General features: G+C 42.1%; 1 protein-coding gene and 1 pseudogene across 1 annotated transcript in view; both read right to left on the reverse strand.

The window, feature by feature from the left end:
* Window positions 1–18,528, reverse strand: part of COLEC12 (collectin subfamily member 12) — a 177,797-nt gene extending 159,269 nt beyond the window's left edge. Inside the window, exons 1-2 of the mRNA XM_019741211.2 lie at window positions 18,293–18,528; window positions 3,158–3,208 (exon numbers count right to left, since the gene is read on the reverse strand). Of these exons, the coding sequence (XP_019596770.2) occupies window positions 3,158–3,208; window positions 18,293–18,299 (58 nt within the window). The 5' untranslated portion in view covers window positions 18,300–18,528. The remainder of the gene's footprint in view (window positions 1–3,157; window positions 3,209–18,292) is intronic.
* LOC109452359 (large ribosomal subunit protein eL19) lies at window positions 3,525–4,212 on the reverse strand (annotated as a pseudogene).
* Window positions 18,529–18,768: the final 240 nt, after the last annotated feature.

Below are 18,768 nucleotides of genomic sequence, written 5' to 3' on the forward strand. Positions count from 1 at the left end.
ATGCTGCTTGTCATTAGGCCCCAACACTGCCCACTGGGGTGCTGGGGCACAGCCTCTGTCCCTAGGTCTCCTCGCTTCTCTCAGTTCTTAGCAGTAAAGCAGGGGTTGTGATGGAACAAGAATCCACAAGACTGCTGGAAACTGGAAAGTTCTAGGGGCCTACTAAATCCTAGGTACAATGTTCAAGAAGCAGGACCAAAAGGTTGAAGAGGGAACCTAACATCAGAATAATGGGCAATACTTACAAGACGCTCACGAGTGCCACACACTGCGCTGACCCGGTATCACATTTAATTCCACAACACCCCTATGGAGGGAGCCTGTTATCACCCACATTTTATACGTGTGAGAAAACTGAGACTTTACAATTTTAAAACTAATGTGCCCAAGGTCACAGAGTGGGTGAGTGTTGGAACTCAGATCCAAACCAACACTCCTGGTCTCACACACCTAACCACTGCACCCCCCTGCCCCCCAAAAAGATGAAAAGCAGCCATCAAATGGGAAAGATAATACCTGGCCTGCTGGCCTCATGGAGTTGTGAAGGAAAAACACATTTGTTAAGCCCTTTGGGAAGATAAAAGTGATACACAACCATGAGCTGGATTTGTTATGATCATTTCAATGTGGGTTAAAAGGCAAGATCTGGAACTCACCCTACTTCTCCTGTGGAATTTTGAGGCACTTATCCCTTGGAACTGAAGTGACATTTTTCTTTACTCCTACTCCATATAATTTTAATGAAAAAAAAACGTTTTAACTTGAACACACTCATGTTAATAATATGACTAATCAGAAGGTTCAGAAGACATTTTTTGATCAATTTATCGTAAATTCCCAAATTTATAAATGTATATTTATTCCTTAGAACATGAACTAATTTTCTTTCTCTGCTAACTATAATAATAAAGGCTTCTAGAGCCATGTGTGATATTTTTGAAAAAAGTAGTAACTGGGAAATAAGTAGAAGGATATCGATACTATATATCATAGTCTATCTACAGAAAATAAAAATTAATACACTGGTACCTCATTTTCCAGAGGAAAAACTCTGCCAAATTGTAACTATAGTTATATCCCAAATTAATTAGCTCTGCGTACTGAGGCCGAAAATCACTGACCCTCAGAGCCTGATTAAATTTTGCAAATGCTCACTTCATTAGCCTTTCAAAGTTTCCCCTCATCAGAAGCTTTGGTCAGAGGAGAAAATAAGTGGCAAACCCATCAGATTTAACTCTATCTCTTCTCCAGATACCTGCCCAGAACTTTGGGGAAAAAAAGGGTCACTCTTTTGTGGGTGGTTAGCATACAATGTGATATATATTAATGTATTACAAAAATGTACATTTGAAACCTATGTAATTATACTAACCATTGTCACCCCAATAAATGTTAAAAAAGAAAAGAAAAAAGGTCTCTCTTTTTAAAGAAACTCCTTCTCCTGGTTCTTCAAATTTCTACTGATTTCCAGATATAGATTTGAAATTTTCTGATTTCCGAAATATATAGGAAATCATTTATTTTGCCTTATTTTTACAAGTTTGATTTTCCTCTTTATTTCTGCCTTTTCATTTCTGTTTTGTTTTGTTTTCCTTTCCTTCGTAATTCTTGGTTTCATCTTCACTCCTCCCACCTTCGGTGAACTCACCGTGGGAAACAGAACAACACAGGGTACTGATCCAGAAATAGGTAATTGTGTAGATACAGAACAGTAGCAGGGAGGGAGGGAGACAGGAATGAGCATAAGCCACTCTGCCAGCATCTGAATGGAGATGCTACGGGCTTGGTGCCACTGCGTTCCCATTTTAAAGCCCTATTTTTTTTCCCAGAAAGAAATGCAGAAGTGTGTGTCCAGAAGGAAAAATGTTAAAGCAGTGAGGGAGCCAGAGCAGCTGGGGGTTGTTAACTTTAATCAAAGTCCAGCCAGGATTTTTTTAAGCAACAGGAAGTAGATTCATTCTCTCTCTCTCTCTCTCTCTCTCTCTCTCTCTCTCTCTCTCTCTCTCCCCCACCCCCACCCCCATCTTCTCCCTCCCCCCACCCGAGCTCCTTTTCTCCTCTATCCTTCTTCATTTCCTCTGGCCAAGACACAGAAACAAGCTGGACAGAACACCTCAGTTCCCTTGGACTACCTTTGGAACTTTGCAGTGTCCACTGGCAGTTCAAAGCTAAGCTGCAGAGCATGAGAGGCACGGTCAAAGAGACAAGAGTACCCGTGTGCAGCAGCCTAGGAGGCAGAGGAGCAGGTATTAGTTTTCCATGGCTGCTGTAACAGGTTACAATTGTGGTGGCTTAAAAACAACACAGATGTCTTCTCTTACAGTTTTAGAGGCCAGAAGTCTGAAATCAGCTTCAGTTGGCTGAAATCAAGATGTTGGCAGGGCTGGGCTCCCTCCAGACTCTCTGAACAGAAAATTAATTTTCTTGACTTTTTCAGCTTCTAGTGGCCACCTGTGTTCCTTGGCCTGTGGCCCCTTCTTCCACCTTCAGAGCACATCACTCCAATCTCTGCTTCCATCATCACATCATCTTCTCCTCTCAGGAGTCAAATCTCCCTCTTCCCTGCTCTTACAAGGACATTTGTAATTGCACTTAGAGCCCTCCCAGATAACCGAGGATAATCTCTCCATCTCAAGTTCTTTAATTTAGTCACATCTACAAAGCACATTTTGCCACGTCAGGTAACATTCAGGTTCCAGGGACTAAAATGTGGGCATCTTTGGGGGCCATTATCCAGCCTACCACAGAGCACTTGTGTCTAGTTGGGTTTCTGGAAAAATCTTCCTCTCACTACTTACTAACATTGACTAAGCTATGAGCATGGGCCTGAGGAAAAAGGGAAGACATTTTCTAAATATCAAAATAGAGAACTTCCATGTATTTTTGCTCCTGTCTTGTCACAGGTTTACCTTTCCCACCATGGTTTGCCTATTAAGCTATCTGGTTTATATTCACTGAACCCCAGAAGAATGCCATGCATGGACGCAGCTCCAGTTCCACTGTACTCAGCATTGTGAGAAATCATCCACCTGTTACACAGAAACTCAATTTCCAACCAAAATTGGGCCACACACGTTCATGTGTGTCGAAGGTCCAGCAATGGTCTTGTTACTGCATCCCAAACACGGAGAAGGAAAAGAGCTTTGTTAGAACTCACCAAACCTCTTGTAACCGAAGGACTGCACCTCCTCCTCCTCTGCGAAGTCGTCTGCAGGAGAAGAAAAGACACAGTGTTAACCCTGGCGAGGCCCAGAAGTGCAAGGTCACTGAGGGACTCAACTGCTACAATCTCCACCTACTCCACTTTATCACAGTGGCTTTCCTTCTGCGCCTGGAACGCACCACGCATTCTGAGAAAGACCACAGGGTCCACCTCCTGTTCTTTACGCAACTCCTTCTAACTCAGCTAAAATGTGACACCTTCGAGTGCCTGTCCCAAGCACTCCCTGGCACACCACCCTATCTTAATATTAATCTTTGGGTTTCAGTACGGGCCACTGTGTACTGGTAAGAGAGGTGGAGCTTTATTTCTTGGTCTCTTCTTCCTTCGACAGTCTTAATGATTTCCTCCTTCTTGGCCTGGAGTCGCTCTTCACGGCGCTTGCGTGCTTCCTTGGTCTTAGACCTACAGGACTCCCCCTGGTCAGCAAGAAGCTTCCTGCGAGCCTTGTCTGCCTTCAGCTTGTGGATGTGCCCTATGAGAATCTGCTTGTTTTTGAACACAGTACCCTTCCCTTTCAGGTGCAGGCTGGGATACATGTGGTAGTCAATCATCTTAGATTCCCGGTATCTTCTGAGCAGTCGCCGAAGAATCCAGGTTCCCTTCTCAGGCATTCGAGCACGGGCAGCACCCTTCCACTTACCTATGCCCATATGCCCTTCCTGAGGGACAAGGTGTTTTTCCAGCATCGAGCTCGGGAATGGACAGTCACAGGCTTCCTGATCAGCTTCCGAATCTGCTGGCAGGAGCTGGCATTGGTGATGTCATTGGTCTCACTGGGGTCCAACCAGACCTTCTTTCTGCCACAGTGGGGACACTGGAGGCAAGCCTCTTCTGAAGTCTGAGCATACTCATGGCTGCAGCCACAGTGGCGAAAGGAAAGCTAACCAATTATTCCGGAGTCAGTCATCATTACTGCACTAGCACCCAGCCTTCTTCCCACATGCAACTCAGTTCAAAAGCACTGAGTCAGCACTTACTATGGACCAGAGACTGCCAGGCAGTGGGGCTTCAGAAGTGAGTGAGATATGGTTCCTTCCCTCGAGAAAGCTGACCGGCTTTCAAGAAAGACAGGCAAGTAGACAGAAAATAAAGCTTCTGTGATCATCTTTTTCAGTCCCCAAATAGGACACAGGACCTGGCTATATTTAAACCGTGAAATGTTATGGAGAAACCAGACATACGAGTATGATATCTATAACACAATGTGGTGAACCTTAGAATACTTGTTTGTTGTGAAATGCTATAAAAACACGTGAGAGAGCAATTACTTTTACCAGAGAATAGAGAAGTGTGATATCTGTATACTTTCACCGTTATTTCCTTAGACAACAGGGAAGAGATATTGCTTGGAATCTAGAAGGCTAGGTCTTCATAAAAAAGTATGTAGTCTTCTAATGTCAAAGACGTAAAGCTTTAATTCTACATGGAAGAACATGCTTACAACCAAGAGAACAGCCCTTGACTCGGTGATTGGTTAGTTCAACAAATACATATTAATCCCTTACTCTGTGCCTGCTTTACTAAGTAATTCTATCCTATTAACGGCTGAGAGGCTGGGTCTAGTGTCAATGAAAGAGAAGCCCTTATGTGCTGCTTCTACTTAGAAATCCATGCATTTACTTATTCATCCAATAAATGCTTACAGCCTAGGGGAGTTGATGAGACATGAACATAAGTAACGATACCACCCAGACGTAAGTTTCCTCTGTCAGCTGCAGGCCCTCCACTGCTGTGCCACATCTGCAGAAGAATCTACTCACATGCAGATGTTGGGAGCCAAGGAGACATCACTGAAGATTTAGGAGCGGAAAGAGAAATTATGCTGCACCCCCGACAGAAAACAGCTTAAAATTTCCCATTTGACATTTCTGTTATCCCCCAAAGCTTCGTTTCAGTAGGTCCACCATTAGTTTGTTTGTTTGTTTGTTCTCTTTTTCCTCTCTGATGTTTTTGTCCATGCAGCATTTAGTCTGACCAAATCCTCTCTCCTTCCTGAAATTTCCCTGGGAACTTCAAATGGCTCATATTTTTGTTATTAAAGCAGTTCAGCTCTGCCTTCCAAATGAACATGCCCAAATCTATTAAGGTTCAAGAAAACAAAGGCCTTATAGGCAACCCCCTAATAGGACTCAAGGAGGATCTTCTTCTTCTTCTCTTAATCCCCACCCAAAAAGAATTAGAATTCTTATAGCAGCTACTAAAAGAATACAAATTTCTATCTCACCCTATTCTAAAATTAGATTAAAAATTATATGAGACATACAGGATACAAGTAACGTACCACAAATAACATCTGACTGAAATTATCAAGGTCTCATAGAGAAGTGCCTAAAGTCAGTCTTTATTAATGTTTTTTTCATTGGAGAGAAAGAGAATTTGGGAAACTTTGCGTATTATATCCCTTTCTTGAAAATTCACAATGTTTTGAACTCTTAGAGACTCTGAGAAGTGCTGAGAGAGAAAAAAAAACTTGTTTAACTTTGTTTCACTCAATGCTGTCAAAAGTTGACTTTAGAATCCTTTTTAATATCCTTAAAAGCTGGGTAGAGTTGGGCAGGTAACGCTTAGTGTAATAGTTCATTAGCACTGGTGTCCCCCAGAGCCTGCTGCTAAATTTTCCCAGCTGTTCAGCTGACAAACAGCCAAGTCAGGCTGCTGATGGAGTTAGGCATTTAGGAAATTGAGAAAGAGTAAGACTTAAGAGTTGATGGGGCTTGTGGTTGTGTGGACAACCCATATGAGGCTATAAGAGCCATAGGAGAGGATAAGAGGTCAGGTGTTCCTAATGACCCACAATGGCTGACAGAAGGATCTGAGGAAGACAGCCTAATATTAAGTGTACTGTTATTTTCTGTTCTCAAAACTTTTCCTCACGCTGTGTAGCTAAGTGCATCCCAGATTGGCTTTATAGTATTGGAGGCCCGCAAAGGTGATATACTCAAACAAGGATATTCTCCCTATAAAATACCTAGTCATTTTAGTAACTTGCCACCTTTCAAAATCTGTCTTTGACACAATCTATATACACGACATAACAGTCCTACGTGAGAGCAAGGATTTGGCTAAGATCTAAGGCCCCTAAGTTCTGCAGTGCCCGTAACTTCATCCCTGCTTCTGACAGCAGTTTGTCTGCAGGGAAGAGGTACCATTCACATACTAAATAACAAAATGTGTTTAATTTGAGTTATATCTATTAGGTTGGTGCAAAAACAATTGCGGTTTATAAGGTTAAAAATAATTGCAAAAACCGCAATTACTTTTGCACCAACCTAATACAAGCACGAACTTTCTTGGCTTCCACAGCTGTACTTCAGCATTCCATTTTAATACCTATGGGCTACACTGTCTTTTGCTTGCCTATTTCAAAATGTGATTTTTATTTTAGTTTAGTTTTTACTTTCCTCGGTAACTGGCACAGAGCCACACTGGTCAGAGGTTTCATGATAATGCTGAATGGAACTCTGCTGCTGATTTATTCTTTGAGTCTTGCTATTTCAGGGTACCATGAGTTCAAGTGAAGTTTAGTTTAGTTGGGTGAGAGCTGAGGGTCCTACATATTAAAAGGTTCCAATCAATCTGTGGACCAAGTTGTGTGATATCCCTACAGTTAGAAATTACCTCTCCTTCCCCTACACTTCCTTTGTAACAGCACTTAACTCTGTCTGCCTTTTATTCCAGTTCTGGTTTTGACGCCACCAGATGAAAAGCCATCTGAAAACAGGAAACTTGTCACATTGTAACCCTGAGCAACTAGTACAATTATGGCACATTATAGGCACTCAATAGTTGCTGAAAATTAAGCAGATTAGAATTACACATGTGTCTGTCTCTCCCACCAGCTGATGAACTGAAGGAAAGAGATTAAATCTTTTTCTTTTTGAATGTCCACCATGTTTGGGGAAGACACGACTACCGAATTTCAAGTACTTCCCATTTGTTAATTTTCTCTGTTTTACAGATAAGAAAACTGAGGTTCAGAAAAGTTACACAATTTGACCCAAGGTCTCACAGTTCGTGAGTAGCCAGACCAAGACTAAAACCCAGTCTGTGGGACCCTCCAGTTCTACACCATGATGGTTACTGACCCTGCAGACTCAAGAAACTGAACCCTGTGCTAATAGAGAAAGCTAAGACACATGCTTTATACCATCGAATTCTTGAAAGGCTTAGGAATTTGGAACACAGGTCACTCTGAAAGGAGAATAAAGGTGAGGCTAAAATAGGAGGACTGATTGAACATATGTTTAAGAAGTAGTTGACTATTATCAAACAAATAGATAATAAGTGCTGGTGAGGATATGGAGAAATTAGAACCCTCCCTGTTTGTGGGAATGCAAAATGGTGCAGCCACTTTGGAAAACAGTCTGGCAGTTCCTCAAAAAGGTTAAACACAGAGACACCATGTGATCTGGCAATTCCACTCCTAGGTATGTACTCAAGAGAAATGAAAATATATGTTCACACGAAAACTTATACACAAGTATTTGTACCAGCATTATTTATAACAGTAAGAAAGTGGAAACAACCCAAATGTCCATGAACTAATGACTGGATAAATAAATTGTATATATCTATGCAATGAAATAGGAATGAAATAGCAATAAAAAAGGAATGAAGTACTGATACATGCTACAGCATGGATAAACCTTAAAAATATTACGCTAGGGCCGGCCTGGTGGCTCAGGTGGTTGGAGCACCGTGCTCCTAATGCCGAGGTCGTTGGTTTGATTCCCACATGGGCCAGTGAGCTGCGCCCTCCTCAACTACAATGAAGTCAGTGAGCTGCCACTAAGCTCCCAGGTAGCCAGATGGCTCAGTTGGTTGGAGTGCAGGCTCTCAACCACAAGGCTGCCAGTTCGACTCCTCTACTCCAGCAAGAGATAGTGGGCTGCGCCCCCTGCAACTAACAACGGGTAACTAGACCTGGAGCTGTGCTGCGCCCTCCACAACTAAGATTGAAAGGACAACAACTTGACTTGGAAAAGTCCTGGAAGTACACACTGTTCTCCAATAAAGTCCTGCTCCCCTTCCCCAATAAAAAACAAACAAACAAACAAAAGTTATGCTAAGTGAGAGAGGCCAATCACAAAAAACCACATATTAATTCATTATAATTTCCTTTATATGTAATGTCTACATTAAGCAAATTCATAGAGTCCAAAAGCCTAGGGCTAGAGGATTTGGGGGAATTTGGGGAGTGACTGCTAATGGATATGGGGTTTCTCTTTGGTGTGATGACAATGCCCTAAAATTGATTGTAATGATGGTTACAAAACCTGTGAATATACAGAAGAACCCTACTGAATTGTATACTTTAAATGGGTGATTTGTGTGGTATGTGGAAAAAAAAGCAATTGGACCTCCAAGGTCCCCCACATGGTTGGGTGACTGTCTCTCCCTGTCCACAGCAGAGCATCAAAGGTTCATTATTCAGAGAATTTAAAACAAAAGATCTGTTGTCTAGAGGACACCAGGAACAGCTGAGATGAGGAGAACTGTAAACGAATCAGAGAAAAAGGTAAAAGTTTACATACTGAATGTTCAGATACTTGGTCCTCTTCTCCCACTCAGTCATCCAAAATGTATCCTCTAGACTAAAGGTTGGAAGATTCTTCCTGGGAAATGCGACCAGTTAAGAAAAAAATAAACTAATGATTCTGATCCCAACAGGTCTCTACTGAAATAGACCAACCAGATCAGCCTAGAGTAGCAGTCACAGTACACAAAATTCACAAAAACAAAGATCTTCTAATTAACCTTTATAATGCTCTGCTTTGATAGATGAGAATACCAAGGATTATCAGACATCTGACGCAGCCTCTAACATGAAAAGACAAAGATGAAGAAAAAAAAAAAAAACTAGATAAAGAAATTTGGAGGAAATATACATTATGCAGGATGACAAAAATTTTTTTAAATTCTATCATTAATATCCTTATAGAGATAAGAGAAGATAATGTATCCATAAAATAATAGCAGATGCTATAAAAAGGAACTAGCAAGGAAAAAGAAAGACATCTTGGAAATTGAAAATACAATCATAGAAATAAAAACAATAGAAGAGTTGGAATATACAGTTGAAATATTCCAGAAAGTAGGAAAAAATGACAAATAATATAAAACAGAGTAAAGACAAGAAAAAAATTAGAGAATCAATTCAGGGGGTCCAATATTCAAGAAACAGGAAAAAAAAAATACAGAGGGAAAGAACCATCGGAGGAATAACCGAACAACATCTTCTATATCAAAGGAAATGAGTCTCCAGAATGAAAGGGCCCATTACTTCCCAGCACAAAGAAAGAAAAGAGATCCACTCCAAGGCACATCATAATAAAATTTCAGAGCACCGAGGGGAAAAAAAGAAGATCCTAAAAGCTTCCAGACAGGAAAAGAAAAACAAAAATAACTTACAAAAATATATTTTAAAATGTCTTCACACTTCACAAGAGCTGAAAAAAAAACTAGAACTGAAAGAAAATAGATCAGTGTCTTCAAAATTCTATAGCTAAATTATTTCCAATGTAGAAATCTCTCAATTAAATGAGCAGGTCATAGAAAAACCTTTTCAGACTTTCAGATTCTGCAAAAATGTACCTCTTATGCACACTTTTCTCAGGAAGTTATCAGAGAATGCATTCCACTAAAATAGGAACAAACCCAGAAAGGTGTGTGTGCATGTAACCTAACCTAACCTAACCCTGAGTAGGTCAGAAGGTTCCATGAAAGATGTCTTCAAGAAGATGAAAATGAGAGAATACCTAATATATTTGAACACACTGCATAGAGATTTAGGAAAGTTAAAGAGACCTTGGGGATGAATGCTAAATAAACAAAAATAAGAGAATGATTAACTCGAGGGGAAATGAAGTTACAGAAGAAAGTATAAGTCAGCTTGAATAGCATTTACATCATTGTAATAATGCAAACACTGAATATTGATCTAATCATGATTGTGATATAACTATATTGGGACAATCGATGGAGGGCGACAGGAGGTGTCCATGAGGGTCGTTAGGCAGAGGGTGAAAGAACTAAATCCTCATTTGCTCTAAAGGGAAGTCAATATATAATGCCCCATCCCAATGGATAAAGGAATTTGTAACAATTTAACATGTTGTGTACGGATCACGAGAATCTTCACGAGGGATTTAAACCCCGCCGTACGCAACGTGTTAAGTATCTGTATTTCAATTACTCAGCTGCTTTCTGAATTTTATGGTTTGCAATAGGATGGTTTTTGGTTCAATGATACAGTGTTTTTAAATGAAAATTATGAAGACATAAATGACCAATTTCTGGCACAACTTGTAATTGGGATGTTTGTAAAAACAGCAGATTCTTGCTTCTAGGACAAAGAGAGAGAGAGAGAGAGTACCTTTTTCCTTCTGTTATAGTCCAACAAAATTGAGATTTTTAAAATTACTTTTACCCCTAAATTGGTAGTGGGGGCTAAACCAGATTTCCCCCAGCAATCAACTTCAACAACTTAAGAAGTGGAAAACAAATATGACATGCAAAACCTTGACCCCAACACCCATCATTCATGGGTAACTAACTACAGGGGAGGTGATGAGCCTCCCTTTCTCCTATGAGGGACCTTCTCATCCAATCACGTTGGTTAGGTTAGTAACAAGAGAGTCAGGATGAGGACTTGAATCCCTGCCTTGAATTTTAAGGGTCGTTTTGAGGCCCCTGGAAGGGCCTCAAATACATGGGTCATTTGACAAGAAAAATTAATGCCATCCATTTCTCTGGCGGCACAGATAAAATAAGTGGTCTCTGTTTAAAACAAAACAAAACTTACATATCTGTTTTGTTTTGAAATCACTTAACTTTAGGTTGTCCAGACAATTATGCCAAAGCAATATACAAATGATGGCCCAAAATGGAGCTTAGGAGACAAATTTTGAGAAAACTTTGAATTTGATTTTCTCTCACTTCCCACACTGAAATGACACACTTGAAAGTTTCAGGGTGGCCATGACGCACTGTTTTCCTTTTTAATTATTATTACATTACTATTAAAATAATGTAGTATGAAATATAATTCAAGTTAATGAATCACCTCGAATCTCCCCTCCAAATGAAAATATCCTTGTCTTCAGCCAGGTTGCCCTCTCCTCCTAGTTCCTCTAACCACACTTGTCTGAACCTCAAATAAGGCACATCTGACCTTTTATTATACCTTGGATTCCAGTGGTTTATGCATAAGTCTTACCCTGCCTAAAAGACTGCAAGCTCCTTGAAGACAGAGGCTATACACATAGTAAATATTTTAATATATTTAAACAACATACTAAAGAATAGATGAAAGCTAGTTAGAACTTGGAGGCCCAATTGTAAATAACAAATAAAAGAGAAATATGACAGCCAATGAAATAGACATGATGTCATGTGGTTAAATAAAATACATATACCTACATCTGTCCTAATACTAATTTAGAGACAAATTTGTTTTGTTTTGATTCCTTGATGTCATATCCTTACTGGATAAAACTGGACACTGGATTTGAGATACAAAACTTTAAAAATATTATGTCATCATCAGTAGACATCTGAATAATAATAGTCCTGGAAAATTAGTGCTCCTAGGTACATTAAATATATTTACACATATTTACCAATTTTCTGTCATTATCATAACAAATGAGGAAATTGTACCATTTCGCTATAACTACAAACTTCACTATAAACATGGTCCCTGCATTTTCTGTAGGGCTGAGTTTTACTACATTACAGGATGACAATAACCCAAGAGATGGCAGCTAGAAACAGACCAATGCTAACACTGCTCGTTCCCCATCGAGAACACAGCACCCTCCTGTCCCTGAGGTCAGTTTTAACACTTTTGTAATTGGAAAATTGCTTTCATTTCAAAACTGAACTTGTTGCCTTCATGATATAAGCTATATCACTTGGTTAACTCACCATAAATGGTTCATAATTGGCAATTATATTACTGCCTGAAGGAAGCATCAGGTTATAATAACACAGTATGACAATAACTGAAACGTCTTGAGTTCTCATTAAGTGCTAGACACCATTCTAAACAATTGATCTCCACTAACCTATTTAATCCTCAAAACAAGTCTCTCTGGTAGATGCCATTATTATCTTCCACTTGACAGATAAGGTCACTAGGCACCCCGGAAGTTAAGTAACCTGCATGTGGTCACCAGCCTTTCGGATTTGGAGCCCACACTCCTTGCCATCACACTGAAATCATCAGGTCCAGCTCTTGGGATTAGTACATATAATTACATTTTATGAAATGGTTATGTTTTAAGGTATATATTATCAACTATAAAGTTGGACTATTTCACCTTTGAATAATAAATTGTTATATAAATATCAGCTAGTTTCCTCACATGTCTATGTCACAAGGAAGTGACTGAGGCCTAAAGAAGTTTGGCTGCTTCCACAGAACCAACGACCAGTTAGTTTTTCATGCAGAATGTCAAAAGTCCAACCTCTCAGGCTACTGAATATGACTTCATGTGAACTGAGTTATAGTCCCAAGCCATTCAGGAAGCATAACGGAGTCATATTTAATATATCCAAGTCCAATCAATTTATTTTTTAAAACTTCTCCCATGTTGAAAAACACATTTATTTCATATTTTTAAGAGTACTAACTGAATATTTATGATAAATTCAGGAGTTAAGAGAGCTGCTGGGATCTCTCTGGATCTCAATTTGGGATTACTAATTTCTTTCTGCTTACTTTGGTTTTCACTGCTATATAATTACAAAGGCCCCTTATGCAACTGGCAGGCCCTTTTCAAGGTACTATATGGGCTTGGGCTCTTCAAATATCATTCACTTAAAGAAATCAAATCACTGCTTGATAGAAAAGTTACCTCCCTCAAGCTTTGAATAGTTGTGCTTAGAAACTGTGTTGTCAGAAGTAAAGAAATAAATACTTTCTATAAAGAACGCCTATCCCTCCCTACCCCTTGTCTAAGATGTTTCTTTATAATTATTATTTATTTTATTTTTACTGATCACCTCCTGGTGGTTACAGTCTGTTCTTCAAAATGGCACTTCTGACAATGTTTCATTGACTCATTGTAAACCTGTCAGCATCAGTGGTGTACGGGCTGTTTTTAGAGTCGATGGCTTCAGTGGGCTATCCACATTGATTTAATAAGCCGAAGCAAAACCACCCAGAAGGTAAACTCTACGACCAGCAGCAAGCCTGGAATCTGCAAGAGCTCCAGTCCACAGAGTCTCCTCCGGTGGCTGGCTCTAGAAGAGCACATCAATTTCTTCAGACCTTTGGTGCCAGGTTATTATAGGTCTGAGGGCAGACAGGAGGAGCTTCTCTATCTAGCTCACTCTGTATCTAGCAGAGTGTGGCGCAGTAGACACTTAGCAAAGATGTGCTGATTGAGTGAATTATTAGGGGGTGGCTAGGAGGGAGGCTAGGCCAGACGTATAACATGGGGACTCTGGAGTCAGGCTGTCTGAGTTTGAATACCAATTTCCCTACCGACTCACTGGCTGCCCTAAGACAGGTAACTCAGCTTCTCTAAGCCTAAGTTTTCCTACCTACAAAATAGAAAAAATAACAATGCCTGGCATGGCAGGTACTCAATAATGTTAGGCATTATTAAAAGGAAAAATAGTAAGTGAGGATATTGTGACCCATGAGTCATACCTAAGAAGTTGTTTCTGAGCACAAACCATGGTACAGATCAACCTCATCCCATATGTCTTTCAACATATGACCCTGATCCCTGCCTCAAGGTCATAGAGAGAAACCCTGGAGGTTGAGAGAGCCTGTGCCTTTGGAGTGGCAGAAGAGCAAAAGATAGAAAGGGCAGGACCAGCCTGGTAGAGCTGACCCCACGCTGGGGGTAGACTCTCTTCACAGATGATTACATCAAAGACCTAGAATGCTGTCCCCCGCCCCCAAACTGCCTGATGCTTTTCACTCTGATTCACCAGCTGAAGCTCCAAAGCATCGCTGACATAATGCCAGAAGGAAGGCTGGGCTCTGCCACCATTCTAGGCTTCCTCTCCCAGACCTGCCCCCTTTCTTCCCATCATGGGGAGACATGTGTGTTAGACTTGCCCCCCTGGGAGATTACCCACATGCTGGGTTGACACAAGGCAAAGCATACTTTTTCTATCACAAAATTAAATGTCTATTTTTCCACTTGAAAACTAATACTTCAGGGGCTATTTAACTTACTTCGGCAGTAGTTGCATCAACTGTTTTGAAATAATATTTTAATGAGAATAAACATTAATTCAGAAAATTAGACACCTAGTTATTATATAGCTTGAAAGCTATTATCTGCCAGCTTTTCCCATTAACACCATTATCAGTGGATGAGCCACATGGTAAAGGGGCTCATGGGAACGTTCTTGGGAAACTGCATAGGAGACCACAGAAAACATCTATACTTAGAAATAATTAAACCTCAGATTAAGAATGTCAAGCATCTCCAAACTAATGAAAAGTCAAAAGTACACTTACATTGTTAATTTGCCTTCCAGAAAAAGGGCAACCCCAATTTCCCATCAGTGAGGGGGAAAAGACTTCATTTTGTTCCCATTCCCTTCAGAAAACATGAATCTTTCCATGTTAAATGCAGTCAGAGCTTACACGCTTGTTTGCTTATCCTAGTTAAAAACAAGAAATTTTAGAGGGACGCTGGGAAAGCACGGGGGCCGTGAGTTCCAAAAAACAACAGGAAGTAGAAGTATACTGCATTTTAAAAGTATTATTGCCAAATAGTATTTCAGAAATGTTTATATACAAAAGCACAAAAATAAGCAGCTGAACACTATGTTTTGATGGCACCAACCTCCTCCCTGTGTTAATTTATGACAGTGGTTTGGACCTCTGTGGTCCCATGTGCTGGTGGTTATTTTCAGCCGTCTCTTAGGCAACAAGTGCTGCTGCATTGAAACTCACCAATATTCCCAACTTTCAGAACCAGAAATGTGAATTAGTAATGACACACCTAACTTTAGAGGAGTCAGATTCCTTCATAAAGAATATTTATCCAAAACCATGAGATTTATGGTGCAGTACAGCTAATTGAAAATGAAATTGGAAATAAATGAAAACCAACTACATGTTTTAATCAGTTTGGAAGACCTCAAGTATTGCAGCAACAGGGTAAGTAATTTTCTTCTGGAAAATATATAATGATGTCATTATTTTGGTACTTGTGACTCTTGGGGATGCAGGAAATAGAACAGAGACAGATATTTGCTGAATGCAACAGATAGGTGGCACTGTGGCTCGTGGCACATGCGGAACTACACTCCGAAGGCGTGGGTTATTACAAAGGCCGTGTCTAAGGTCTTGACATCAGAATTAGAAAATCAAATAAGTATCTTAAAAAGGCATCTGACTCGCACAGGAGTTAAATTTTTGCTTTGGCAAATAAACGTCTGTAACTTCTAAGGTGTCCACTAACTTTCTATTTGGCTAAAAAATGCTTTAGGTTACTACTTTAATTTTAAGCATTCGCAAGGATTGTCACTGACTTCTATCATTTAGGAAAATCAAATTCTAATGAAGTATTGGCTTTCTGAAGCATAATGAGTTAATAACTATGTGACATTAATCACAAACCCAAGGAAAACTTTGGGTTGGTTACCTATGGCAAACTGTCAAAATAATTCCACTTGGTAAAGGCAGTTTTCCCTTTTGGCTAGAAAGGCCCTCTGTGTTTGGCTTCAGAAGCCCTGTGTGCAATTTCTTGGCTCCACCCCTTCCTGGCTGCTGCACCATCTGTGGGTTACTTGGCTATTTAGTTGTCTGAGATTCTCTTTTCTTCTAGTCTACACCATAGATTATCATATCCAGTATCCTAGGTCTTTCTAAGCAACACAGGGAAACTGGCAAAGCTCATCTTTAGATGCTTACCACCATCCTTCTTGTTGCCAGTTCCTATTTCTTCTAGACTCAGTTTCCACATCTAAAATGTGGGGGTTAAAATACGTACCTCATAGGGTTGAGAGGATTAATTGTTAGCGTGCTTGTAGAGGCTCAGCACAGTGGCTGGCACTCAGTAAGCACTGAAAAAAATTATTCTGTGCCCTCCCTTCTCCACCTCACCAACTAGACAAATGAATGTAAACTATATGAAAATAGTTGGTAAGCAAACCTCTTACAGAGCATTTCATTTTAAAAGCAGCTTTCAGACTGCTGATGTACCCAGGGATTCACCATCCCTCCCCCGTCACCCACTGGGGCGGAAGGTAAGGGGGGCCTTTTAGGCAGTGCCCAGACCACAGTGGGTAAACAATGAGCCTTCTCTAGGGGGTCTGCAATGTAAACTTCACAGAATGCAGTGTAAATCTCACAAAAATATGTTTAGGACTTTTAGGTGTGTTTTCCATTGCAGATTTGAATTAGCAATGAAAACTACCCAAACAGCAAAAACAGTCATTTAACCCAGTCAAAAGCATAATTTTCAGGGTTTAGGAACCCACATACTAGAAGCTGATGGAGTGAGTGGCCGCTTATCTTTCAAAGAGTTCAAAAACTAGTGGCCTAAAGAAAAAGAAAAAAGAAAAGAAAAAACAAAACAAAAAAAAAACCACCAAAAAAACCTAGTGGCCTCAATGATCAGCAATGAGAAAACTAACTTCTGGCTAAAATGAGGGTAACTGAGTCCCAGAGTAACTCTTGGCCATGTGTACTCTTTCCTTTCTGGAAGGATCCTTTAATAAGTGCTAGCTAAGGAAAGTGCGTGTTTTCCTAAAATGTAAATGAGAGAAGAGAAACTGAGATGGGGAGAGGAGGAACAGGCACCATGCGTTTTGAAATTCTCTAGCCAGAAAGTTGTATCCTATCTTTTGTTTTTCTTCCCCTGGGGCGGGCCACTTTTTTACCTGGTGTTTAGTCCCCTCCCTTCCCAGGGTCTTCTGATATGGAGAAGTAACGCCTCAGAAGAAGAGGTTAATTGGTAGTAGGACATTATCGCTCTGGAGTGTTTATCGAGAACTGCCTTTCAGAGAAACTTAGAGCCAAAAGTTACTTTTGGAGCCTGTGGGGCTCCCCGCGCGCCTCCCTCAGCAACCCTGGCGAGTCAAAGCGATCGCATCGCATGGTGTGGGGCCGCTGGACACTCGGTCGCCGCGGTCAGATGTATTTCGCACACAGCCCCCTGACTCAAGCCCGGCCCGCGAGGGGACTGAAACTTGTTATCCTAGCACGAAACCAGGAACTCAAGTCTTGTGTAAACACCACGCTGGCCCAACCCCAAACGATTCCCTTTTATGTCTCCACAGTAATTATCTCACATATAAATCAGGGTTCTACTGACAAATCTCCACTTCAATATTTCCACTAAACTGAAGGCTGCCCGGCAAAGCCCTTCTTGCGATTCCGTTTAAAGGTACATCTGACACTTCCCTGAACCGGCCTGCAGGGGACACCGCCCAAGGGACGATTAACTGGATGGTTTGTGTCACTCCTGAACACACGTGGGCACACCAACTCCACAGGCGGGCACATGGAAGGGATGCGGAACCGAGGGCAGTTATTTTCCAGTCAGTGGGTCTGATGGAGAAAGATGCCAAACGCACTTCCCAAGCCAGCTGAACTCCGCGGGCACCTAATCATTGCCAGATGTGGGGAGGGCGCACCGAGAACATCCCCGAGTCTCCGAGAAAACACCCTGCCGGTCGCACCACTGACTTCTCGGATGGAGAGACCGCAACAGCGAAGAGGAAAGCGGACTCCAGATAGTGGGGAGAGCCGCAGAGCGGAAAGCGGACTCGGGGGAAATAATGATGCCTCCACTCTCCTCGGCATCTTTTTTCAATTAAAAAGTTGGGAACTGGAATCCATAAACAACGACTTAGGGCTTCAAACTACTTTGCAGAGACACGATGGGAAGGGGAAGACTTGTGCACTTCCAAACCCCAACGTCTAGGTCTCCTGCCGTGCCCAACCCCGGAGCCCCAAGTATGCACGCACCAACCCGGCTTCCGCTCTCCTCCGGCCCTCCACCCGGAGAAAGATCGCAGAGGAACGCACCACCGCGCCCTCCCGCGCGCCCTGAAACCCGCACTGCCCGGTCGCCAACGCCGCCCTACCTTTCATGGTGACCGAGGGGACGCACCACCAGCCAGGGAGCTCCGCGCGGCCGAGGAAGTTCGCGCTGAGCAGCGGTCACTGCGCGCCCATGGCAGCCGCGCTGCGCGTCGGCCGTCTGCGCTCGAGCCTTCCCCTGCCGCCGCCGCCGGCCCGCGCTCCCCGCTCGGCGCTCTGTGCCGCGGGGCTGCCGCGCGCGCCGCTCACCCCGGGCGGGAGGCGCCGCGCCCGCCAGCGCCCCTCCCCCTGGCCCGCAGGGGCGCGTCGGCCGCCGCGTCCGCGCCCCTCTCGCGCCCTCCGGCGCCCGCCCCGCCCTCGGGCCGACGCTCGCCCCTGCCCAGTCACTTTCTCGCCTTTTCTCTCTCCGCCTTCGCTCTCCCGGGTCCTCGCTTTTTCCCTTTAGAGCAGCAGCGGAACGAAGTCGGAGGAAAGTTTCTTGCAGCGGTCAAGTGATCCCCCTCGGTGTGCGCGGAAGGTG

The sequence above is a fragment of the Rhinolophus sinicus genome, linkage group LG09 (genome assembly GCF_036562045.2).
Source record: "Rhinolophus sinicus isolate RSC01 linkage group LG09, ASM3656204v1, whole genome shotgun sequence".
Classification (NCBI taxonomy): domain Eukaryota; kingdom Metazoa; phylum Chordata; class Mammalia; order Chiroptera; family Rhinolophidae; genus Rhinolophus; species Rhinolophus sinicus.